Source organism: Cydia pomonella, chromosome 2, assembly GCF_033807575.1.
Source record: "Cydia pomonella isolate Wapato2018A chromosome 2, ilCydPomo1, whole genome shotgun sequence".
Taxonomy (NCBI): domain Eukaryota; kingdom Metazoa; phylum Arthropoda; class Insecta; order Lepidoptera; family Tortricidae; genus Cydia; species Cydia pomonella.
In genome coordinates, this window is record NC_084704.1 from 17706590 (window position 1) to 17734392 (window position 27803).

Genomic DNA, 27803 nt, shown 5'->3' on the forward strand with positions numbered 1-27803 from the left:
CGCTTTTTTTTGTGCAGCCACTCGCTGGGCAAACTCTAGTACTAGAGCCAGCATTTGTAACAAAATGTTTCCGCTCCTCAATGAAGTGCCAGCACGTCTTGCCTTTAGTACGTCTCCGACTACTGGCACGATGCCACGCATGCAACGAAAATTAAAAAAAAATGCCTTTGTGCGTTATGAACATGTATTCTAATAATATCAAGAAACATAATATAAGCAATATAATAACAATCTACTGCGAAAAAACTCTTGTTTAACCTCATTTAGATTATTTTAAAACGTCACTTTAAACACTCGCGGTGGTACGCCATTTTCTTTGGCGCATAGAATACATTTTGCAGATGTAACACGTAGGTTCTAATGATTGACTACCTTATTGTTTGCAAAATATATACACAATAATGATATATAACCCTTCTTCTCGTAATTTTTTGTTTCTCGTTTTGTGATTTTAATTAAATTTAAAGCGTATATTTTGCTATAAGCACCATGTGATCGAAATTGCTAAGAGTAAAAGAGTTAAATAAAAAGAGTTTTATGACTATTCTTATAAATTATAACATTGTCGGTGTCACACATGTAAAATAAATTCAATGCACTTGTAAATAAATAAATACTTTTTGTCTAGACCCTTTACAGTGAGTATGTAAGCAGAAAAGGAACAGTTGTCATAACAGTTTCGGCTCTGGCTAGCTACGCCGCTACGCTTATTCTTTAGCTTAGTGACAGACATCAAACGCCGAAAATGGCGGACACAATTTGTTCTTTATAGCCTGTCTAGTACATCTAATTCAGTGTTCAAAACACGTGAATGAAGACGCTCAGTATTTAATTGCGAAATATTTTTAAAAAATGGGTAAAATTTTTTGTGGCAGGTTATAGAAGTAAAAGTTTTGCCGATGCCGGCACGATGTGAATCCGTTTTACACAATTCTTATTACGTACTTAAAAGTTTAGTAATTTTATCTAAATAGGTGTCTTTATTTCGGCATGATTAAATTGGTGGAATGAGAGCTATTTTACAGAATATATAATTGCCAAAATTGAAATCCAAAGTCCTTGAATATTTCAGACATACGTTTATACATTAATATTTTATTACTGAAACGGTTTTTCAAACTATTTACAAGCTTTTATTTAGTTTCACCTCCGAGGTTTCCGATTGAGCTGAAATTTTGCATGCAAGTATAAATCGAATGACAATTCAATATTATAATGACATAGAGCTGACCTAATGATGGAGACAGGAGGTAGCCATAGGAACTCTATGATAAAACAAGGCAACCTAATTGTGTTTGGGGTTTTTAGAACAGTCAGCGATAAAAGCTTGTACCAAGAATTTTGGGAAAAACTTATTATATATACGTAATCGATTCGATATAGGTTGGACACACATTTCCGTCAGTAGAAATAAACGGCAAATTTGAAAACTTTAGTTGCAATCACAAATCTACGATGAGTCGATGACACTTACGCTTCAAGATAGTTAAAGTGTGCAAAACGGAAGCCATCACGTATACCATGAGTGCGAAAGAGGCAAACTACAAATGAAAAAACCGATCAAGTGCGAGTTCGTTTTACTCGCGCACCGAGGGTTCCGTACAAACTTTGAACTATCTCGTATAACTATAAAGGCGAAAGACTTTTGATCAGAAGTACCTACCTATACTAAGTAAATTTGTGTACAGTGCCATCAGGGATGGCGAGCTTAATTAATGAATGTAAGAGAATGTTTGAGAGGAGTGAATGTGGTAATTATATATAGTGACTGAGTTTGTGACGCTATGGTGTTAGCTGTAAGTTGCAAATGTAATTTAAACGAATAAAAAAAATAAAAAAAAATCTATCGGCAAATTGTCTAACTAATTTGTGCGATGTGCACGTATGTTGGTTTTCAGATTTCACATGATGGAGAAAAGAAGGTGTCTTTAATATAATGTCATAGAAATAACAAGTGTAATAAACACACGTAAAGTTGGTTAAATTGCAAAATGAATTCGGAAATATTTCAGTAAATTAAAAAAAAGTTACCAATACGGAGGGGTCTGATTATATTTTTCCTGTAAAATTTATAGTAATGTTAATATTATGTAAAAATAAATATATTTATCTTCGGTGTACAATTTAAGCTCTTTTAAATGAAACCCCACTTGACCTAGTCACTAGACTTTGAAATTTTGCCCCCTCTTCATATTAGGCATTTTCCATAGTTAATAAAAAATAAAACTTTCAATGTGTCTGGGTTAGCGTTGTTCATAGCTATTCCAAATTCCAAATCGATAGCTTAAGTGGTACTTGAGATATTTAGCATTGTGACAGACGGTCGGACGGACAGAGTCGCACCATAAGGGTTCTTTTTGAACCTGTTTGGTACTGAACCCTAAAAACATTACTATTTTTGATTTCGACAATAGCCGCCAACGGCCGCCTTTTATTTATTTTCAAGCACAAGTCTGTCATCGTAACACCTTATTTTTTAAATTAGAATACATAAATCAAGCGGGAAATAAAATAAACTATTGAAAACGTATTGTAGTCAAATCAAAATAGCGTCGTGTTGTTTTACAGGTACCATATTTGATACATGAAGATATAAAGAAGTTAAGAGTGACAGACAAAAATGCTCACAATTTCGGGGTTTCGCGGTAGGCTCGACTTTTACAAGCTCCCTAATAACAACGGCCCACTTTGACTTCTCACGTGGACACACTTTTTGGCCAATGTACACTGTCCGGATTATTTTCTAGGTCCGTGGGCGCCCCATTAAACACACGCTGCATACTTAACAAGTCACAGCATATGTCTTAACTTAATCGACCTTTGCATTACTCACCTTGTCAATTCTTATCTTAACAACATTGTCAAAAAGTTTTTTCAGATGAACTTGAATCAACTGCGGTTTTTTTCGAATTTCCAAGTATTTCTAGTAAATCATCGTTTGATATAAAATAGAATCTTGGAAATATTTGTCGTTTGGTTTCCAAATACTTTTCAAGGGACCGTAATATTCCATCTAAGTTTTCTATCATACCATTTAGCTTGTTGTAAACATACGGTGCAGGCTTAAATAGGCATGCTTCTACTGCGTTTTGCCCAGCGTACATACTATTCAAAGAAAATAATAAAAATATTAACTTGAGATAAACTAAACACAGTGGATTAATGGTTGATAATACTTATTCATACCTAATAAATGTGGTAGATATGCATTTCATTCAAATTCGAAAAATAGTTATAGGCGTAAAGGTAAGATCTCCTTACAAAATTAGATTTTATTACCTATTTACACATATTCATGTGCCACTTGCTATATTGTTATATTACTATATTTACTATTGATACTCTAAAAACTAGAGTCATCGCATATGTCGAGTCGTTGGTGATGACTCTAAACTGTTTATACGGAAAATCAAAACTGTGGCTCGTTCATAGTGTAAGCAATTAAGCAGTAAAGGTATACATTTATCTGTACTAATTATACGGACGAAACTAGACAATGATATCACTTCATAATCCCTTTTTTTTTCTTGACTTAACTTGTCTTGTGGCCATGACTTACTTTTTAGTAATATCTGTCCAATCAGCAGTAAGGTTATCAAAAATAACCACTTCCTTCGGAAGTTGTTTTCTTATATCTTCTCCAGCAAATATAGTTTCTAGGTAGAGATAACGCCGTTGAACTTGTAAAGATATCTAACAAAAAAAATATATTTTATATTATTTTACAAGCGAAACAATAAAAAGAAAAAAAAACTGTTATACAACCTCAATACACTCTGCTACATAACCTAAGGATTTTTCCCAATAATCCACTTCTTTTATAAATGGTTCCACATATTTGGTCGACTTCATCGAAGACAACTGGACTTGATGGTCTTCCAAGAACTGCACAAATTAAACAAACACATTACTATACAACATTAAACATTGTTTGCAAATAGGTATAGGTCAGGTAAACCTGTAACATCTGTTACTGCAAACGTAGATAATACTTTGTAGGCTAAGGATGTACAATTGTACATGTATCACAACTTTTCTATCACTTGTCCAAACTAAGAGAATGCTACTTTTTATTTTACAACAGATTACTATTATTATATATGCTAAAGTAACTCCTTCTGTCTGTCTGCTACCTCTTCACGCTTAAACCACTGAACCGATTAAGATGAATGTTGGTGTGGAGATGGTTCAAGGCCTCAGGAAGTATACAGGATATTTTTTATCATTCATCATTTGCATCCTACGGGACTGCAGGCACAGGCAGAAGTTAGTACCTACTAAATATAAAACCAACCTTACGAAACTATTTGGCCTTAATTAACAAAACAGATTTAGTTAGTTAGTGCTTCTGGACATTTTCCGCAAATCGACAACCATTGTGCCTATTTTGCGTGAAACGAGGTAGCGCTACTCTAACCACCTCAGCTCATCCATGAAACCTAGCAAAATTTTCAGCTTACTAACTGCCTCTCCTAGTGTGCACGGAGTACCTAGGTATTTATTCAAAGATTCAAAGAATTTATTTGCGCAGAATACACGTATATACATGCAGATCATATTGGTACAAAAAAAAACAAAGTTACAGTGTATTCAGTCTGCGTGCAGACATGCAAAGATTATAAATTATAGAGGAGCACATTCTAACATCAAATCATAAATCAATACAAACATGAATATAGAATAATATAATAATTAGTAAAAAATATGAAAATTTCAATGAAAAATAATTGCAAAGTCAGTTATTCAAATAATCCTTAATACTATAAAAGCATCTGTCCAAAAGCCAGCTAGTTAACTTGCGCTTGAATATGTTGCCTCTGAGTATCTTTAAGTCATCAGGTAGTCTATTATAAATTAATATACACATGTTTTATAAAAAAAAAAACATAAATCATTTTACGTCCACGTGGTTTAAAAAGTAGATTTACAAATTTCTGCCTTTTCTGCTTATGCATAACATCTACGTTTAGAAAAAAGTGCACAGTTCCTGTATACATCTACCTGTTTGCAGTCTAGGAGAATATGTTTTGTTGTTTCTTTCCTTTCCTTCCCTACCTTGCTTTCCATTCTTACTAGAGTGAGCCCAAGATAAGTTGGCAGCGATTTTGATAGCCCAGACGGTGCAAGTGTCAAGTAAGCGTCATAATTTTATAGGAGTTTGACGTTTAAAATAACCTGTGAACCATTAGGGCTATCTAAATCGCTGTCAACTTATCTTGGTTTGACTCTATTGCTAATTTTTATATCAAACGATCCCCTAACTTTCAAAATCTGATTTAAAATCAGCTGTACATAAAACTTTGATCCACACCTGCATAACATCTTCAACATTTTTGATCCTATAGATCTCATCGCGATGGTGCGCCATCTCATAAGTCGTATTTTTCCAAATTTCTCGAATCGCTTTTAATCCATTTTCAATGTTTAATTCCATAGTTGCCGCTTTTGAAATCTCTGCGATTTCTTCAGCATATGCTTGAAAATTCAGTTTCATTATTAAATCCAGCTTAAAGTCTTCAGAGTTCTGGTCGAATTCACTAAACAAGGTATACACACATGAGGCATGAAATTGAAACAACTTACGATAAGTTGCTTAAGGTTCTTTTAAAAATAATATAATTAAAAAGGTTTCATTACGGATACTCACACTGCCATCAAAGTCTTGATTCTATCCCAATGCCTTTCTCGCATGCACGGGTTCTTCAAGTCCCCAATAAGAGGCAAGGTGCGACGAAAGGCATCTACTTTTACTCTCGTTGTATCTATAATGTCCCATCCCTTGTCCTTCAGTTGTCGAGAGAGACGGTTGAAATTCCTTTAAAAGCAACGGTAAGGTTACGGTATACTTTTAGCTATTATGGATCGGTACTACAATGACTATAGTATATTTAGTATAAGGAAGAATAGATATTGCTTTATCTTACCTGAATAGAAACATAACATTTTCTTCCATTTCGTCTGTCTCCATTTCCCAGAAAGTCTGCGTTTTATATTTCTCCCAGGATTCTTCCCACTGAAAAACGAGACCCCAGACTTCCTCAAGCTTTTCTAGTTCTTTCTCCATTCTCTGCAGATCCAAGTTCACTGGAGTTCTGTTGAAGTATGCAATTAGAATCATTTAAATTGAGTGAAATAATTGGATGTACTTCTACGGCTGTAGCACGCACGGTCGCATTTTTATCACTTGTCATTACTTGTAATTATGTCACTTTCGTACTTACATACTTGTTAGAACGTGACAGGCATTAAAAATGCGACCGTGCTGCCGCCGCAGGAATAGGTAGATATGACATGTATTCAGTTACATATTGCTATTGTCAAGGGTTAGGCGTTGTGTTATTGGAAATCACATACATGGAGAAAAATGTTCGTAGATAAAGTTATGGTAAGAATTGTCGGAATGTATCAAGGGTACCACTGAGGTTCAACAGGTAACAAAAGTCTGTCTTGTTTTAAAAATAGAATAAATAATAATCACAATTTACGGCAAGACCATCTCGAATATCATGCTCTTGTTCCTGTGCTCTAAGTGCGTTTAACACTAAATGCCTTTAACTGAAGCATTGCATAACAAACTTTTGCTTGGTAAAATGTTCGTAAGTTTTAAGAGTTATTAAAAATTTAAATAGGTATCTGCTGTAAAAACACGATTAATAAGAATTAAAATTTACGTTAAATTAAATACGGCAAGACCATCTCGAATTTCTTGCTCCTGTGCTCTAAGTGCATTTAACTGATCTCTAAATGCCTTTAGCTGAGACATTGCATCTTTACCAGTTATATCTGAACTAATGGGTGCTGCTTGGTAAAAGTTGTCACAAAAGTCTTTGGCTGCTTCTTTAAATTCCTAAACAATAAAATAATAATATGGTAAATAATTTAAAACTTAAGTACATAAGCACTTATATTCAGCGATTACTTGTGATTGGCATTACCTCCGCTTGTTCTAATAATTCAGCTTTAAACTTATCCTTATTCATTTCAAGTTGTTTTTTAGCCTCTTCGAGTAAAGCTAAATAATTCGTCCAAATCATGGGAATTTCTTCGTGTCGAGTAACCATATCTGAACTTAATTCAACTTCAAACTTAGCTGAAATAAAAAAACCATATCAATCTTCCATCCTCATCATATTAGGAATTACGAAGTAATACTTCATGTCTTCCACGATGGCACGCAAATTTTTCAAATCCAACCTTTAGTAACATGACATTACGAGTCAAGGCACGCGTCGTCATGAGACAGTCTATGCTATTGTCTTCAGTGGCAGTGAAATTAATGTGTTCAATTATTTTCTAACCAAAACTAAAATAAAAAGACATATTTGCACGGGTACGAGTATACTACATTTAATTATACTAGCTGTTGCCTGTGACTTCGTACGCGTGGATTTGTAAGTTGGTGGTTATATATTTTTCAACACACTTGCTCTTTATGTGGATCTTATTGGACCGCTTTAAGCTCATAATCCTAGATACGAGTATTAAACCCGCAAGCTTTTTTTAATTGCAAATATCGAACTTGTGCTGTAATGTTATAATTATCGAACTAGTGCAGTAATATAGAATTTACAAGCTTTTAGTAAACTTGCAATATGTAACTATGACTGTAATGGTAGGGTCAAATATTGCAAGTTAAATTTGACCTACTTTCTGGTTTCTGATGAAGCTGAAAGTTGCACGTAAGTATATCTAAGCCGGGTGAAATGCAATATTATGGCACCATCGAGCTGATTTGATAATGGAGACAGGTGGCCATAGGAACTCTATGATAAAATAAGAATAACGCAATCTAACTGTGTTTAGGGTTGTTGGAATTGCCTCGATGTGTGTTACTTGCCTGTGGAAAATACAGTCGGCGATAAAAGCTTGTATCAAAATTCAAACAGCTGGTGAATCTTACCTAAAGTGTGAACCTTGTCTGTTATCGGTGGAAAAGTTTTCTCCATACGGGATAAATCACCCATCAAACGTTCATAAGTTGCTATGGACTTCGCAAGTTCTTTTAAATCGGCAGGCATCTGGATTTGTAAAATATATTTTGAAACAAATAAATTTGTGTAATTAAATAGCTAAATAAGATAATAGAAACATACTGATGCTTAAATTAAACTGACATAATACTAGTAACGGTAACATAATTATTGTTTGGTGTGGTGTGGTATTTTAGTTGGTTATACATTACCTGCATAGCTTCTTCGCTGCATTTTTCAACATAAGCATATACTTCATCAATATCAAACTCTGTTATTTTTCGCAACAGATCTGCCAAAACCAGCTGCCAGCGCATGCAATGCTCTATTATAGACTTCTTCAGATTGCTTGAGTTTAGAGTTATAAAATGAACCTGTATTCCGACATAAAATCATACATCTGAGGTGACTACTAATATAAATGGAAGGCCAGTCCAGACGAGGACATTTTTCGCCCAATCTGATCAAATTATTTGGTCAAATCAGGTTGAGTGGACGCGAAAATGAAATTGAGTCGCCGATCTCACTTGAATCAATTTTTAAATTTTGACCGATCAAATGGAGATGCGCACACAAACATGCTAATTAGGGACGTATGAGCGTTTAGGACGTAGTAACTATTTATTAATGTGTGGTTTAGGGCCATTATTTTACTTCGGGTGCTTAAATGTCACCATAAATCTAAATTTAGGGATTAAATTGTGTACGTGTGGACGCTAGATGAGATTAACGCCAATGTTTTTCCAGATCAAATCGGTCGATGTGATTATCCAGTCTGGACTGGCCTTAATGTACCTAACTAGAACTGTTTTTCACCCTTATTCGTTACCTGATTAACAGTCTCTTGAACTTGTACATGATGCGCTAAATCACCGTAATTGTTTATTAGTGCCTCAAATTCAGCTGCTGTATGATTTTCTTCTCTGTATTTGATCAAAAATTCATCTTTGTCTACTTTCCAAATAGAAGAGTATGGTTCCCACATACGCATGTGTTCATGAATTAGACCTATGTTAAACTGGACTTCTGCAAAATATAGAAAATAAATTAAATATAACAGTGAAGTGCAGCGTATAACAATTAAATATCATTTGAGTGTGCTGAATGTGCTACAAATACAAACTAACCTTCGTCTATCAATGTTTGCAGTTTATTACTGTCATTATCGACTCTAATAACATCACAAAATCTTTTTAAACCCATAGCTGGTAGAGACAATTTTTCGTATAGCCTCGGGATGCTGTCCATTATGAGAACGATGCCTTCAAGAATGTTATTAAACGTATATTGAACCTCATGTCTAGTTGGCAAATATGTCACATCTTTACCAGTTAAGTATAGATTCATTTTAATCAGCGGAGAAGGGGCCATAGTTCCTGAAAAAAAGTTGTAAAAAAGTAATATAAATATTATTTTATTTACTTGCACGCTCACTGTTCTATAGAGAGACTCCAAAATATAGAGATGATGAAAAAAAAGATGAGCGTATTCAATAGACGATGGCAGCTTTATGCCTATAAACCATCTATAAAGCTGGCCACACACACCATACTTGCCGCAAAACTAACTGGCCACTGAGATCATAATGCTATCTCCTTTACCCTTGTTAAGACCAACCAAGAGTGAAAGAGATAGCATTATGACCTGACCGACCAGATAGTTTTGCGGATAGTATAGGGTGTAGGGGGTAACGTTTTATCAACTGCACAGGTAAACCGGTGCGTGTGAGGCATTCGACTGTACAGTTTCCTATAGATCTTTACCTGTGTAATTAAACTGTACAGACAAAACTGCGTAGGCATACTCTAGTGCGTATGGCCACCTTAAACGCCTGTTTTTGGGCGTGAGTGTTATCTCTCCAATCACCAACCTGCAATACCTAAGCTACCTAATACTTAATCTACCTATACCAAGGGCCGTCCCGTCATAGAACATCTTAATTACTTACCATCTCCGTGAACACATTTGTACATATTTTGCATTGTAGCTTTTATTGACAATCGTAAAGCATCTTCCAATGTACGGTCGAACCTTCTGACGTAATTAATCCAATGTTCTGCCATCTATAAAATACAATTCAAAAATACAAATACCGGTACAATACGTGTTGGCCTTGCGCTCTAAGTGTTCCGTTTTTACCGATATCTGCATAGTCATAGTATATTTTTTACTTCGTTTGACGTAAGGGATACACATACAAATGTGTTCCCTTATATATGATTATGTACCAAGACCAAGTAGGTACGTTAATAAATGTCTAAACTAGATTATATTATATAGAGACTATTAAACATGTTAACTAAAGTCCCACTCATATTTATTGTACAGTTATGATTATGAACTACAGTGAAAGAAGGTACAATTTGTCTCAGTTAAAGAGGTATTCCAACTTACTCAGTGTCTAATCTATATCTCATTTACAGAGGGTTCCATTAATAGAGGTGAGAATAGAGGATATTTTAGTTACAGAGGTGATTATAAGGTATTTTGAAAAGATTATGTATGAGCTGTAGTCTTTAAAAATTAATAAATCCTTGTCCTTAATTTTTTAAAGTCTGTTTACATTTTCGTTTCAATTTATTTTGAATGATTCTACAAAGGATAGATTTTGTTAAGTAGGGAGTATTACTGCAATGTTCTGCCGCCAGAGTGCTGCACTAGCACCTTTCGTAAACCATAGAGTAACTTATACATACTGTTTGTGTGTGTTTTGACAGGTAATAAAATATATCATTGATGCATCAAGGCGATTTGTTTACAAAGAGCCTACCGGAAAACGCGAAAATTGAAATTTCTCTATCTGCCTCTTCATCGCTCGAATACGCAAGAGTGGTGGAGAGGTTAGTTAACGAAATTTCGATTCAATTGCTTCGCGGTAGACCCTCAAATTGTTGTAGATTGTGGTAGTGGCGCCCCCTACGCAGAGTTTCGCGTAATATTCCCTATTAATTTTAATACGGACTTTAATAAATAATAATTATTTAGATTAAATTTAAAAGTGGAAAAATTACTGACTCCAGAGGCCGTGAGTTCAAGTCTCACCCAAGACAGTAATTTTTTCCACTTTTAAATTTAATCTAAGCTTAATAGCATCGTTCGTAGATGTTTCCGCTTGTTAAAAATTAAGTTAATAATTATTTTATTCAGAAACAAGTCTAAGAACTTTAATAAATAAAAATTATTTTTTGTTTATTCGTGTTACTTATCAAGATTTAAGCTTTCGGTTCGATATTTTTAACTAGTTTAACTAAATAAAACTTAAAGTCGTTTAGACACAACCAAATACGGAATTTGTAGATAAACTAAGAATTAGTAAAAATACGGAAATTTATCTGGAACTAAGTCCAAGTAAGAGAGGTCATAGATTGACGTTATCTCAGTTCCTATAACATTCTAAAAATCAATTAAGGAAATAAATTTCAAATGTAGTATCAGTAAAAGAGGTAAAATACGCTCCGTCTTAATAATAGAGGTAAATGTGACTCTATAAAATCGAAAAAGCTAATCCCAGTAGAGGTTTGTTTTATAATAATAATATTCTTTTTTGCAACCATGGTGTAATACAAGTGTTATAAAATAAAGTTACAGTATCTCATGGGCCCTGATAAGGGCATAACAAATCACATATGTTACAATACTGTATTTTACAATATCAACTAACTCTTAAATATAAAATCTACAATTTGTTATAATATTACAACTTATTTAAAATATAGTATTTAGCTACATTTCAAATATCATCATTCATAAACTCTCATACTATCTCACTAACAAAGGTAATTTAGTCCTGTAATGTCGGGACCGCACCATCAGTCCTAGATATGGAGGTTTCGCTTGCCAAGTTTCACTGTATATAATTGTGAAGTTGTCAACTAAACAGGCAGAGTTGTAAAACGTTTGAATAGGTACATAATACGTATTCTAGATTTCAAATTGGATGATCTGTATACAGCGTGTATTTTTGATACGAATTGATAATCAAAGGGCAGTTATTTTAGGCCGTAATTAACACACTTTCAAAGGTTTTATAAAAAAAATGGGCGAATTTATTTTTTCATACAAAATAATTCAGCAAGCAATGTATCACTACTTTGTTTTAACTCAAAACGTCTCATTAATGACGCGACTTCACAACCGTCAAAAGTGATTATAATGTACGAAACACATCGTCGCTCGAAAAAAAATCAAATATGCTCTTGTAGTGAAGACGAAACTAAAAAACCTTCAGAATTGTTTTATAGCACTAAAACCTACGTCTAGTTTAAGTTTGAGGTTATATCAAAAATAAACACTGTATTTGTCTTTCATTAGGTATAATTTAATTGCTATGAAGATTAGTTTTAGTACGCTGTACACGCAACATCCAGAGGGGCTATATTCAGGTTTTTTACCCTACGTACTTTATTAAAAGAATCAAGAGGCTCCAATACATTGACACATTTGATGTACAGTTACCTGAGTGATATGTGCTTCAAATCCTTCATATACTATAACTAAATAAATTATTATTTCTTTATACATTTCTAGAACTTTTTCAGTTCCTTTAGTTTCCATTTCTGTAATATCATGACGTAAATCTCTTATCTCGAACACATTATAAATGTCGAACTCAATGAAAGGAGTATCACATATTTTTTCCATTATTTTAATTATATTTAAATTACTGTTTTTGTATGTATTAACAAAGTCACGTAACTGCAACAGAAAGTTTTTTATGTATCAGTCTGAAATACAGCATTTAATTTTATTCATACTATGAGAATATAATGCTTACTTCGCCAATTTGAACTACACAATCTGCTATATATGCGTCTGACATGGTTGATGTCCAAGTCAATTTGGATATTCCAGGTTGTATTTTCTTTTCGCATGCCTGTAAAATTATTTAAAGAACATTAGTACGAAAATAAGCGGTGGTGGCCGAGTGGATATGACGTCCGACTTTCAATCCGGAGGTCGCGGGTTCAAATCCTGGCTCGTACCAATGAGTTTTTCGGAACTTATGTACGAAATATCATTTGATATTTACCACTAGCTTTTCGGTGAAGGAAAACATCGTGAGGAAACCTGCATACATCTGCGAAGAAATTCAAAGGTGTATGTGAAGTCCCCAATCCGCATTGGGCTAGCGTGGGGACTATAGCCCGAGCCCTCTCGCACATGAGAGGAGGCCTGTGCCCAGCAGTGGGACGTATATAGGCTGAATTATTATTATTATTAGTACGAAAATACAATACTCGTCAATTAAGAAGATGGCTGCCATGAACATCACCGGTGGGATAACGTAATCTTCTGTGTGTGGCTATGAGCATCACCAGCAGGATCAGGTAATCTCTGTGTAGCCATGAGCATCACTGATGGGATTCAAACCTCATTTATCTCTTTATTAACCTCATAGGCCGATGTTGTGAGCATCACCGGTGGAATCACTAAATTCATATGAGGCGTGGCAACACTTTAGGTGAAGTATGGTGGGCAGCCAACGTGTTAAAATCCAGCTTCCTGGTCGAAAACTTTTCATGCCAGCTTATTTTACTATAATGGCCAACTAAAGACCACAAATTAACAAATATCTCGTCCTGGTTAATATTGATGCTAACTAACGGACGTGCATTAGAGCTTAAGCTTTAGCTATTAGACCGACCAAGGAGGACAGGAGACATATATTCGTGGCAATAGCTACCCAAATTATTATTATTATTATGCAAACAGACGAAGTCACGGGCAAAAGCCACATAATAATTCGTAATGCCTAGAGCGCTCATTTTTTGAACTCTTAACGCTTGAGCTTCGAGGTTTGGGAGTTATAAGCTTTTATTAGGCCCGAGCTCTTACTTGAGCTCTCTATGAGGCCCGAGTCTAATAAAAAATAAAAAAATAAAAGAAGAGAAGAAGATCGTCAAAAGCTTGAGTCGTTAAGGTTCTGAACCTTCTTTGAGCGCAAACCTTTAACGCCTGACTGTTTATTTCAGTTTTTGTTGAGGTACAGTCTGCACTCAGTTATAATCTCTATATTTGGAGATAACTAAGTTTAGCCTTAACTTGACTTGGGCGTTTAGCTTGAGTCTTAATAGCATTAATTTTTGCGAGATTATAAGGTTCGAAGGTCGTCAATACTAGTCTTCTAATAACACTAGTTAAGTCCATTTTCTGACCAGTTTGAGATGCTTTGTCGATGGTTATCCATTATTTACTGGACACCTTGTATACGATAAAATCTTTTTGCGAAACATATCCAAAATTCAATCCACAGCCAGTTTATAAGTTTATTGAATTCTTTCTATAGTAGTAGTATTTCATAAACTGGCAACATGTATTTAAGACCTAAAAAAAGATATCTATACTCTGGCAAATAGTGTTGGTTAAGGGACTCGACTCGGGACTTAAGACTCAGAAGTTTTTTAAGCTCTGAGTCTCGTAAAAACACATCGAGTTCTTCAATTTAGACTCAAAAGACTCGAGTTCCTACCAACACTACTGACAAACCACTGTCAGTAGAAAAAGGTGCGAAATTAAAATTTTTGACTTTAGGTCAGGAAGCCTTTTCACCTATTTTTTTTTATTTCCCGCCTTTTTCTGTGAAGGAAATGGCTTGCCAAACTATATATCCTATATTATTCACCGCATCTTATGACAAAAATAATCTTGTTTGTTTTATGAATGTTTTTTGCTTATGATCTGAGGCTGTTATTGTTTGTCCTTGTCTCATTTTTTATTCCTCACCTTAAATTTAAGGCAACAAATAATCCAACCAAATTACGTACGTTACGTTGTTTTTAGTATGTTGTCAGATGCGTAGCATCTCTATATAGTTTGTGGTTGTCAGGGAATGTTAAAAAGTGTTTTTAATTTTGTCGCGCTGCGTATATTCTGTCTCTGTCCCTTACGGGCGCACGCGTATACTCGTAGCTCATTTATAGCATCATACCATCTATGCAAATCTCTGCAAATAACCGTATTTTCAAAAATATGTCATGTCAATTGTCAAATACAATTTTGACATTTTGTTGTATGCATGAGGAGCTGTGAAATATTTTGTATGTTATTTTAATTAATTTATTAGAAATGAATGGTGCACTTCAAGTATTAAATTAGATAGTTTAAAATTAAGGAACCACGATGAATCTGGGAGACCCGGAGCTGGAATTAATAGATCCTACGCCGAACGTACATGCATTGTTCACCCAGTTCGATAGGACATTCTTTTGGGCTAAACTTGCAAGCAGAGCAGTTGTCCGTTGGAGTAAGCGGATGTATTCCTGCGCTGGTATATGCTCGTGAGTATATTTAGATTCGTGGTTTTGTTGGGAATATGAGGTCAGCCATTCTAGATATCTAGATCAGTCTGAACGAGTGAGTTTTGAATAATATGTATGCATAACAAATATTACAATAGAAACTTCAAGCTCGTACTATTATATCAACTTTGACCACTGTTGCAGTTTATTACATTGTACTCTTGTAATACAATATTATATGTTAACAATTTCGGTGCTGGGTACTCCTTTTCCAATTCAAAAAGAACACACATACATGTTCTTGGCAGTGAATGTGTTAATGAGTAAGCCAAATTATGTGTAAGAAGAAGAAGTTAAAATGAGGCTTATTCTGAGAATATTAGGCTCATCTCTAATTTTCATATTGTCACCCTAGTACATGATTGTGAAAATTTTAGTTGCAATTAGTACCAAAGTGTGTAAACAAAAGGTCTATATCTCACCGGATTTTTTTATTACTATAATTCCCATAGTCCTAAGACCTAGGTAAATTTGGTGTGAATTTGTAACTTTCACTTCTTTCTAGTACAAATCTTCAATTCAATATATACAAGTATGCGGGGACCTACAAAGATAAAGTAAACATTTAAGCACTAATCCCATAGAAATCACCAATACACCTCACCAGATTTTCTTATGGCAGAATAAAAGATGGCTAATGAGTAGGGGAGAAGTAGCATGAAGAAGCTAGGATTTGAAAGTGCCACTAAAATAATTTGGGTAGTTTTGGAACAAGTTTTGTACATGTGATAACACTGATTTCCCATAAGGGCTTTTTTTCGTCATTTTTTTTTACATTTAGATATTTTTGCTGGTTTGAAAAGCTCCTCTCATTCCTGGCAGAATAAATACTTAATGATAACTTGTCCTGAAAAAATGTATGAAATTTCACATTGGGTTATGAAAATACTAATCCTTTTTTGTAACTCAAAAGTAGATTTTTATGGACATGGTGAAATAGCGCTTACATATCAGCTGGAAACTGTCAAAGGACATAATCTGATTGGAACATTTTGTTGTCTTTAATAGAATAGGTAATACAAAATAAATAAGTAATCCTCTTAATTTAAACCTTAAGTCTGCTCATCCGGCTCTCAAAAACAGCTAAATTCCAAACAATCTGTCTATGAAAAGGTAGTAGAGGCATCATTCTCTGGTCAATAGGAGATTCACTTGTGAAACAAAGACTTATGGGGAGATTTATTTGTTTGCAAAACATTTCCCGAAGTTTAAAATTGCAAATTATTTTACTCAATTTATCATTCGCCAAAAATCATTTGTCAGAACAACTTATCGCTATTTTACAATTAGCAATACTGTTTTGGCTAGGTATCAAGTATTGTTTCACAAATATTTGCTTTGTCATGTTTCATTCTACGAAGTATTATTCAGTAATATATCGTTTGGCTCTTCCCAAGCTAATATTTTAAGCTACCAATCCAATTTTGAAAATATTATACAGAATTAATGTTTGTTTCACCTTGGACAAATAATTTATTACTGGTAAAATAAATTAAACCTAACGATTTCTAACCTAACTTAAATATAATTGTCGGTATTTTTCGTAGTTCGTTTCTGTTGGGGTCACGGTTCTAACCTAACCCAGCTTCCTGCCAGCAGTTGGTTTCTGTCGGGGTCATGGTTCTAACCTAACCCAACCTACTTTTCTGGCACCAGTTCGTTTCTGTGAGGGTCGCAGTTCTAACCTAACGTAGCAATGATCTCATTAATACACTTTTTGTGTCAGGCAAGTTCACGCTTTGGTACAAAATATATTTCAACCATTTTAGGGTTCCTTAGTCACCTAAGAACCCTTATAGTTTCGCCATGTCCGTCTGTCTCTTCGTCCGCGGCTTTGCGCCGTGATCGTTAGTGCTAGAAAGCTGCAATTTGGCATGGATAAATAAATTATGCTTGGCGACAGAACGGTAAAATAAAAACTACAAGAAAAATTTTTTTTAGAGTATCTCCCAATGTCCCAATGTTTTTTGTTTGAGTATTTTTTTCGCTTTAACCCAATGGTGTGGGGTATCGTTGCATAGGTCTTTCAAAATAAATATGGGTCTCCAACAGCAATTGCCTACTTGACAGTTTTTTGTAAATAATGTCAATCGATCTCGAATTTCCTGAGGATCAAATGTCTATATATAGGACTCATGGCATTTAAGCAACACAAAGGTCATAAAAGAGAGTTAAAATCTGACGCTCGCACTCGATGATTAAAACGCCTGTCCTGGACCATGTATGGACGATCAAGAAAATTTCTATTTTGTCCCTGGCATATTGCGTTTATGTATATAGTTCTCATATAATTATATTCTTTTTACTTTATGAAAGTAAAAAAGCAAATATTTTTTTGAGACTGGAGCTCTGTATTTTTTTATAATATCAATATGTATTTTTTAATTCCACTTTTTATAATGGATGGCTTATTTTCTATTTTAATATAGAACCCTGTAATATTGGGCCAGCGATGTGTCAAGTACCCAATAAAAAAAAGTATATTTTCGGAAATAATCGTTCGCTTCAGAAATAAAAGAAATAAATATATAGTTGGCCCAGAGAGGGGTAGTATACCAGATTTAGCAGACAAGACAGCCTTGGACAAGTTGAGGCACATTGCATTGCATTGTGCCTGCAATGGTAGTAATGCTCTACTTACACATTTAAGTACAGTGTAATGCAGCTAAGCAGTCAGTCCTGACAGTCATGAATTGATCCTTATATTTACGAAGCTAGGACCTACCGTTTAAGCGATAGCGTTATCGTTAGCGTTAGTTATTGAATTCCGTTAACTTCGGGGTATGGGTAAGTACGTTTAAGGAAACTAAATGGAATAGTTAATTTATACAATAAATTTGTTGTATTTATTTTATAAAAACTAGTTAATTGTTGCATATAGCATTAAATTTAATTCAACACAACAATTGAAAACTGTGTCATATCAATGTTATTTCGGACATCAATAGTCCGAGATAGTACTTACGTTTAGTAGCAAATGCGATGAGCAAATGTATAAACTCGTACTAAACACTAATCAATGTGTAAACAGGCCCTAAAGCTACGCTACGCTACTGGTATATGCTAGTAGGGCCTTATAAGCATACCTCGCAACGGATGTAGCAAAATCGTAGCATTTGACAGTTTGTTGTTAGGGTTGGCGATTACGATGAATAAAAATACTTTATTGCACGTATACACCGTGTTTTTATTGAATTTCGTTAACTTCGGGGTATGGGTAAGTGCGTTTAAGGAAACTAAATGGCAAACATAATAAAAAAAAAAAATCTAATTTTTTAGTTTTATTTTATAAAAAGTAATTAAATGTTGCTTATAGCGTTGTTGTAACACGGGCATTACATTTAACTCAACCAAACCATTGAAATCTGTGACATATCGATGTCATTTCGAACATCGGTCGTCCGAGATAGTACTTACGTTTAGTAGCAAATGTATCAACTCTTACTAAACACTAATCAATATGTTAACAGGCCCTAAGGCCAACAAGGCTGTTTTAGTGTACACGCTCGTAAGGGCCTTATAAGATAAAAAATAATTATTGATTATCTACGAAATTGAGTTAATTAGAATACCGGTGTCTTTGAGAAAGTTACTCAATTTAAGCTCAGGGATGCACCCTTCAAATTAACGAAAAAAAAAACACGGTACATAATACGCACGTAATAAGTACCTTACTGACCTTCTTTAGGTATAACCTTGTTTAATTTTCTATCAAAGAGTAATATGTCAATGTCATTAATATTAAATCTGTTTTAATTATGGCTGCCATTTTGTTAATGAAATCACGTAGTTTCTGTATTTCATTCAAATATTAATATGGAATCTTTATTGCTTGAGAATATTGGTGTCCTGGAAAAAAAACGAACGAAAATATTTTTTGTTTTGTATGTGCAGTAAATATAAAATCAAAGAAAGACAACGTCGTCTAACATTTAGCTAGCAGAAGCCACCAAGAAAAGAAAGATGGTTACTCTTCACATTTACATTTTCTTTTAAATATAAACCAGGTTTACAGGTAAAAGATAACAAAATTTATTGTATTTCTTGTAATACTTACATTAAAAAAAACATGACATTGATCTTCATTTGGCAACAGACGAACATAGTTTGTTTCAAATAGTTTCAATATGATGTCGAGGTAAATGAGATATTTAAAATATAAATTTGATTTGTGTTTTTATTTATTCCTAGTACATAGTGACAACCCTGACGTACATTTGCTACAGATTTGCGGGTTTGATTACGGGGTATGCTTATAAGATAAAAATAAATTATGATTATCTCCCAAATGGAGTTAATAAGAATACCGCTGTCTTCGAGAGAGTTACTTAATTTAAGCTCAGGAATGCACCCTTGAAATTAACGGAAATCAAAGAAAACACGGTGTATATAAGGGTCAATTCATAACTGTCAGGATTAACTTCTTAGCTGCGTTACACTATAGTTATATTCTCTAGAACTGAATACACTAGCCATCCATAAATTTGTGAGAGTCAAAATGGCGGGTGTACTTACCTAAATAAAAATAATTGAAAAGCATACCATATTTTTGTACCTAATTTGTACTATTTAGTACCTCAATTAAAAAAAATTGTACCTCACGGTACATAAAGTTATCATCAAAAAACAGTACACCCGCCATCCTGACAGTCAGAATGGCGGGTGTACTTTATTACGCTATGTTCCCGTGGTTATTGATAAAATCTATAAAAGCCAAATTTTTGTACCTTCATATTCAATTATAATATGAGTCATTTTATTTGTGGTTTCCAGGTTTTACTCATTTTATATTTTGCTTGCTATTACAATTTTGCAGGCGTTATAATTTTTCAAGTTATCGATTTCATTTTTAAGAAAAAACGCTAAGGTACATATTTTTTTACTACGCCAGGATTTAGTACCTTTAACTTTTTGAACGCCAAGAGCCACTAAAGTGGCCGTGTGCTGTATTGCCTACCACGCCAACGACCACTAAAGAGGTCATGGCAGAAGCTGTCAAAGCAATTTTACTGTTGACAGATAAGGTTTAAATTCGTTTCTCAATAGTTGACATATTGGCGTGTATGCCACATTTTGATGCGAGGGAGAAAGCGTTGAAAAGGTTAATGTTCTGTTTAGTTCAAATAACTCAGATGAAAATGAAAAATGATTTTTCTTAGGAAGATTTCTTTGAATTGGCGTCTAGCCTTTTTTAAGACATGATTTATGAGTTATTTGAACTCAACAGATTAAACATTAAAGGTACTAAATCCTGACGTAATAAAATTAATTGTACCTTAGCGTTTTTTCTTAATGAAAATGATTTTTCTTGGGAAGATTTCTTTGAATTCGCTCCTAGCCTTTTTTAAGGCATGATTTACTGAGTTAATTGAACTTAACAGATTAAACATTAAAGGTACTAAATCCCTAATAAAATATAAAATGAGTAAAACCTGGAAACCACAAATAAAATGACTCATATTATAATTGAATATGAAAGTACAAAAAAGGTACAAAAATTTGGCTTTTATAGAATTTTTCTCAAACTTGTAATGAAATGTTGACATGACTTACTTCAAATAAGGAAGATGATAAGGAATTTCATACAGCCTTACACACCTAGGCCTGTAAGACAACCTTCTTTTGTTTTTAAATGTCAAATTATGGCACGTCTTGGCATTCAACCATAAAAAACCTATAAGCAAAATTCTGCCATTATGTTTTTTTTCTTTTTTTGTCTTTTTTAATATTTTTTCTTATTTGTGTTTGTTAAATTTTATTTCAGGGATTCAAAGGGGAACAAAAATTTCATTATTTTTGCGCTACGACGCACGGTTTAGGAGATACAGCCCCGTAAAGTTTTTTTTTCAGTCATGCAGAAATCTTTATATCTCCTAAACCGTGCGTCGTAGCTTAAAAATAATCAAATTTTCGTTCCCCTTTTAATAACCCGAAAGTAATAATAACAATCGTCATCATCAATCATCATCATCATCCTATTTTTTTTTTAATTATTTCATTGCAAGTTTGAGATAAGCACTATACAAATCTCGGTGAGAAACAGGGTTGCCGGCCGCGTATCCCTAGCCGACCTCGCTACGCTCGGCCGACTATATCTACTTGGCCTGCAACCCTTCGTTTCCCGTCCTCTATAGTAATGTACTATATCAATAACCACGGGAACATAGCGTAATAAAGTACACCCGCCATTCTGACTCCCGCCACTCTCAACTGTCAGGATGGCGGGTGTACTGTTGTTTGGTGATAACTTTTAGGTACCGTGAGGTACAATTTTTTTTAAAGGAGGTACTAAATAGTACAAATTAGGTACAAAAATATGGTATGGATTTCATTTAGTTTTATTTAGGTACACCCGCCATTCTCATTTGGCATATTGCTGGCAGTAAGTATTTATCTATACAACATCCCCATTTGTTGTTGTGATTACATACTTGATTAATTTTAGCTATGAAGGCAGGGGAGGCCTTTGCGACATAGCTCTCAGTGAGCCTCTGCTGAAGCTACGCCCTCGCAAAGACCTCGTGGAGACATTACTGCATGAAATGATCCATGCATACCTGTTCATCACACAGCGGGACCAAGATCGGGATGGCCATGGCCCAAACTTTAAGGAGCATATGTACAGGATCAACATGGCAGCTGGGATCAATATCAGCATTTATCATGACTTTCATGATGAGGTAAAATATATATTTTATAACATTTACAATACATTACACATTTTTGTTTATTACAAAATAAGAATTTGCAAAAGCATATTATGTATTCATCAGTGAACGGAAATAAAACATGGAAGCATTCTGTTCGCTGAAGTATATTAAAATAATATATATATATATATTTTTTTTTTAAATACTACGTCGGGTGGCAAACAAGCATACGGTCCGCCTGATGGTAATCTGATGATGATGGGTCTGATGGTATTTAATTTGTGTACTTTGCTTCTTATACGATGTGTCACACAATTAAATGAGATTTCAACATTAGTAATTGCACTTAACATTAGGAGGGCAGTATAGGGAGCGTGCATGAACTGTAGTAGGTACCACAGGAGCCGTCAGATTTATGGCGCGAGGCGTAAATATGATGTTTATTGTTCAGATGTAGCCCACAAGATGGCAGAACCTACTATGCACAAGAAAACACGTGACGTGTAAATGTGCTAGTTTATGGTTCCGATTCAGGCCACAAGATGGCAGACCCTCCAACGCGCACGGTCCCTATAGCCCAACGTAAACTACCCTAATTAAGGGGATTACAAACTACTTCATTGGCAACTTCAGTTCGACCGAGATGACAGTCACTGATAGACGACTAAATCGGTTTACAAAAAAAAAGCGGCCAAGTGCGAGTCGGACTTGCCCATGAAGGGTTCCGTACCGTTTATGACGTATTAAAAAAAACTACTTACTAGATCTCGTTCAAACCAATTTTCGGTGGAAGTTTGCATGGTATTATATATCATATATTTTTTTAGATTTTTCATTCTGTTATTTTAGAAGTTACAGGGGGGGGGGACACATTTTACCACTTTGGAAGTGTCTTTCGCGCAAACTATTCAGTTTAGAAAAAAATGATATTAGAAACCTCAATATCATTTTTAAAGACCTATCCATAGATACCCCACACGTATGGGTTTAATGAAAAAGGATTTTTTGAGTTTCAGTTCTAAGTATGGGGAACCCCCAAAATTTATTGTTTTTTTTTCTATTTTTGTGTAGAAATCTATAAGGGTTCCGTTTTTTGCCATTTCGCTACGGAACCTGATATACTTATATAAGTGGTCTTAGTACGGCACTCTTTCAGCCGCCGCCTCACGTGGACACATTTCTGACGAATCGACTAGGGAACCAGACGTTACTCTTCTGGAATCCGGTAGGAGACTTGTTCTCGGACCGGATGATGGGAGACGACGTCAAAGTCGATTCGGCGTAGGAAGGAAGTAATAAACCTTACCTAGCCCAACCCTCCCAACCCCTCTTCCCGTCTTGATCCTCTTATCCTTATTCCCCCTTTCCTGGAGGAGACAACCTCGAGCCCAAAAACCCTAATCCAAGGTGTGACTCATCGTGCCGATAGATGCATGGCTGAGAGGGAGCTCAATCGCGAACGATAGGCCTCGGGTACCGGGCGAAACCCGTTGTAGGTATATAGCCTTGTCTACGCAAGCGGGGCTTTGCGTGAAATGGACCTTTTATTTCCCTATCTAGCTACTCGTGGGAACTGAATGGCAACAATAACAATAAAAATCTAAATAAAGCAAAGGGAGCAAAGCCTCGGACAGACAGACAGACAGACAGACAGACAGACAGACGGACATGGCGAAACTATAAGGGTTCCTAGTTGACTACGGACCCCTAAAAAGGTACATAGTAACATTTTAAATCATTAAACATTTTTATGCAGCGATAACTTTTTTCACACAAAGATTTGGGATTACCTGCCATAGTAAAAGTTTTAGAACTTTGAATAAGCTATAAGCTATCCAGTGACATATCGCTTGTCCTTATTGGTCAATAGGCCAATCTGACCACCCTCCTTTCGCTGGCTGTACCTGAACGTGATTACGCAAGTATGCACTGCAATACAGATTGATAATAAAATTTATCTAGCTAAAATAAAAATATTATACTTAGCGGAATATGTTTACACAACAATGAATATTTACTTATGTAGGGTTAGTCTATCGTTTCATAACAATATTTTATCTAGTTATCTTTTAATCTGCACAAAATTATTATACGCGGATTATTTGACTGGTTCTTCAAACTATTATGGCATAAACCTATCCCTGTCCATGTCATATTCTAATCAAAATATGAACCGCGAACTCTCAGCTGCCAGAACGTACAGCAAGAAGGTTATTAGCGGATTAATGTCACTGTTATTGACATTATATGCATTTCATCTACACTTAGCTGTGTACATTAGTGTAACAGAGATGACTATTATTTCGTTTACCAGTTTTGATTACAGGCTCTGTAAACGTATCGACTTATTTAAATGTAGGCGTAATTGGCTACTTGACTGTTTTGTAAATAATATCAAACGATCTTGGACAAAAAATACTGCGGACGGAGTATCGGTAAAACACAACTAGGATTCCATCATCCACCAATTTCCTAGTATTTACGCGTGACACACAGACATTGACAGTTATCTCTATGCCCTCATCCACCAATTTGCCATCAGTCGGATCGACATGTCATTTGAGTAAGTGTGGTGGAAGAAAAATAAAAAATATGCCGACATGCGTGGTCAAGTGTTATAATAGAAGAATTATACAGATCAGACGAAAAAAAGAGATGGGATAACTTTTTATAGGTCAGTTTATCAATTATCATGTTATCGTACGTAAAATCACGATATTTTAATTTCAATTTCTGCGGAACAGGAGTATGACCAGTATGTTGAATAGGGTAATTTCCCGAAAGTAGGGTAATTGATGCCCTTCTTATTAAATCGTTATGTACTTATAAGAGATTATTTAGGTAAATGGATAAATTATTGATTCCGTATTTCAAAATAAGTCCGTATGGTAATTTCCCGAAAATAATGAGATTAAAGACACTTTTATGAGTAATATTTTATAGTAAACCTTTGTTTGTTGTGTATTATTATATTTTTGTTCAAAATCAAATATCTCTAATGTCTTTTAACAATTGGATCCATCTAATGTTAAATATTATGATTTTATAAGTGTTTGTACGCGGTGCATGTAATTTGAGTCCGCGCACCATATCGCATCAATAAAATGTAAGGAATCGAAATGTACCATTTTTTTTCTATTTTTGAAAGACAAAAAAAAAATGTTTTTTTGAGCCTTGTATTTTTTTTATAATCTCAATATATTTTTTAAATTCCACTTTTTTATAATGGATGGCTCATTTTCTATCCATTTAACTAAATTTTGTTATAATATTAAACATGTGTCAAGTACCCAATTGTGTATGTGTGCTAATTGTCCCGAGAATTTTAACGATAATGTTCTCAAACACGGGTTCCTTGTTTTATTTCCGTTCACTGGTATTCATCTGTCTTGAATTGGACTAGGCAGGTTATCTTGCTTTATACTGATAAAGGCTTCATCACACTGCAGCGCGGTGGTAGTGTGGCGTCAGTTTGACGTGATGAAAGCGGGACGCTAAGGCGTGCGCAGCTAGTTTGAATTAGTTATTTTGTTTATCAGCATTATTATAGAACAAACAATACAATGAAATTTAATAAAAGTACACAAATAAAGGCTCGTGACTTGACCATGGCATTCCATATTGTCATTTGTGTTTTACAGGTTAAACTGTACCAGACTCATTGGTGGCGTTGCAATGGGCCCTGCCAGTTAAGAAAACCCTACTTCGGAATTGTGCGGCGAACTGCGAACGTCGCTCCCGGGCCCAGAGACCGATGGTGGACTCAGCATCAGAAGAGTTGTGGAGGTACATTCATAAAAATCAAAGAGCCAGACAAAAATAACAAGAAAACGCCAGTAGCCCAACCTAAAGGTGATATTACTAAGTATATAACTAGTAATAAGAAAACTACAACTGGGGACCCAAAAATTGTTCAAATAACTGATATTAAATCTAGCACACCTCAAGCTCAAACAAAATCAAACAATTCAAGTACAATTGTGGTGACTCAGAAAGATGTTAGTAATCCTCTAAATAAACCAGCAGTAAAGCCGCCTTCTTTTGTTATTGGTAAGTATTATACTATCGGAGGAACTAGCACTAGAGTCCGATCTAATTCCGTTGATGCTGCTGAAGCAGTCAGAAACGTTTGGGCTAAAAAACAATTGACGCAAAGTAATGTGTCACCCAATGCTGCTGAAACGGTCAGAAATACTTGGGCTAAGAAACAATTGACACCTGCTTCAGTTTCACCCATTGCTGCTGTTAAAGAAAAAAATATCAATCATGTCCAAAAGCCAAATACTCTAAATATTTTTCCTAAGAAAGCATCAACTAATATGAACAATAATGATCTCAATAAAAAGGTAACCAAACATAAGACTCATTCTGAACATGTTGATTCTCCGCCCGGAAAAGTAAAAAAGATCGATGATTACTTTAAGAAAAATGCGACGTCCTTGCTTAAAGATATTTATGGCACCAATATTGAAGTGGTAGAATCCAATAGTAATAATAAATTGGTTGCTGTTAATAACACTAGTAGCAGCAGCTCACACACTGTCCGAGTCGAGTGTCCTATATGCGGATTGAAAATAGAGGAACAAAATATAAATAACCACTTAGATGAATGTTTAAATAAAGATTTAATATCTAAAATCTGCAGCGGGAATGAAACGGCAGCAACATCCCTAGTTAAAACAAAGCCAGTTCCGTTAGATAATAATAAGGATCTACTAAATCCTACAGTTGGGAATATAGTATCAAAACAAGTTTCGAAAGATATATTAGCTACTTTACAGACGATTCCACCTTACAAACCAAAGCAATTGCCTGAGCTAAATTCTGAAATTAAAATGGAGATGGATAAATTTGTAACCACATTTAGGGGAACATTCTGGAACGAGACTCAAGTAATTAATAAACCTAATAATTTAGACGATAATATAGACTGGAATGATCACTTGAAAGCACAAATACCAAAAATAAAGCTAGAACCTATCGATCTGTATAATGCAGAGTCAGTTGTAAAGAAAGTTGAATTTGATAAACCTCTAAGGAAATCTGATAACTATATTGTACCAAAAGAGGAAAAAGGAGGAAGCGGTGATCCCTTCATAGTAGAAGATGCCAAAATTAAATTACCTGTAGTAAAAAAAGAACCTGGAAATGGTACAGTATCTGTTTTGACGGAGCAGAATTGTCCATGCTGTGGTAATAAAGTCACTAAGCCTATGGATGAACACTTAGACGAGTGTTTGGCATTTTTCGCCACCGACACGGCACCTGAAGAAGCGTCTACGAGTTTTGCTAACCAGACGATAGTGATCGATAACGACGATGACGACGTGTTCGACGAGTCTCAGGTGTTCAACGCAACTGGAACTAAGTTGCCATGTCCATGTTGTATGCAGATGGTAGAAAATGATGATATGAATGCGCATTTAGATAGCTGTTTGAGTTAAATACTAATTATTGTTAATTTATTGCCATAATGATAACTTATTAATCGTATTATGTGTTTAATATTAATATAATTGTTAAATTTGAGTGATATGAAGACTGTCAAATTGTGATATTAGATTAAAAATAAATTGATGTAAATTTTTAATGTTTTTGTCCTTTCGTTGGGTGGGCCTACATTGCCAATCGGTTTGTCCATTTATTAATATATATTTAAAAAATCGTAGCGCTTTTTAAGTCATAATATGGTTGCATAAATATAAATAGCAATCTTGAGGCCTTTCTTCGTCGATTAACAACCTGATTAGCCGGGTCCACACAGAGTGAGCATACGCGCGAGGCAATTTCCTCATGCACAACAATGCCAGTGTAGACATGCCTCGGCCGAGGAAAACGCGCGCGCCGCTTTTCACTTGATAGAAAAATAAACTCGAACATAGGTC

At 34.8% G+C, this 27803-nt stretch overlaps 2 protein-coding genes across 2 annotated transcripts in view; one reads left to right on the forward strand and one right to left on the reverse strand.

The window, feature by feature from the left end:
- LOC133515551 (dynein axonemal heavy chain 2-like) overlaps positions 1 to 27803 on the reverse strand; it is a 104131-nt gene that overhangs the window by 70157 nt on the left and 6171 nt on the right. The window contains 16 exon segments of the mRNA XM_061848107.1: positions 2834 to 2905; positions 2907 to 3105; positions 3560 to 3693; positions 3766 to 3885; positions 5312 to 5537; positions 5648 to 5815; positions 5925 to 6092; positions 6672 to 6847; positions 6936 to 7090; positions 7901 to 8018; positions 8183 to 8344; positions 8800 to 8996; positions 9098 to 9346; positions 9919 to 10033; positions 12426 to 12665; positions 12745 to 12843. Coding sequence (XP_061704091.1) covers positions 2834 to 2905; positions 2907 to 3105; positions 3560 to 3693; positions 3766 to 3885; positions 5312 to 5537; positions 5648 to 5815; positions 5925 to 6092; positions 6672 to 6847; positions 6936 to 7090; positions 7901 to 8018; positions 8183 to 8344; positions 8800 to 8996; positions 9098 to 9346; positions 9919 to 10033; positions 12426 to 12665; positions 12745 to 12843 — 2598 coding nt within the window.
- Positions 13749 to 27508, forward strand: LOC133515553 (DNA-dependent metalloprotease SPRTN). The gene is made up of 3 exons (XM_061848111.1): positions 13749 to 15247; positions 21714 to 21948; positions 25560 to 27508. The coding sequence occupies exons 1-3, from the start codon at positions 15090 to 15092 to the stop codon at positions 27360 to 27362; spliced, it is 2196 nt and encodes a 731-aa protein (XP_061704095.1). The 5' UTR covers positions 13749 to 15089; the 3' UTR covers positions 27363 to 27508.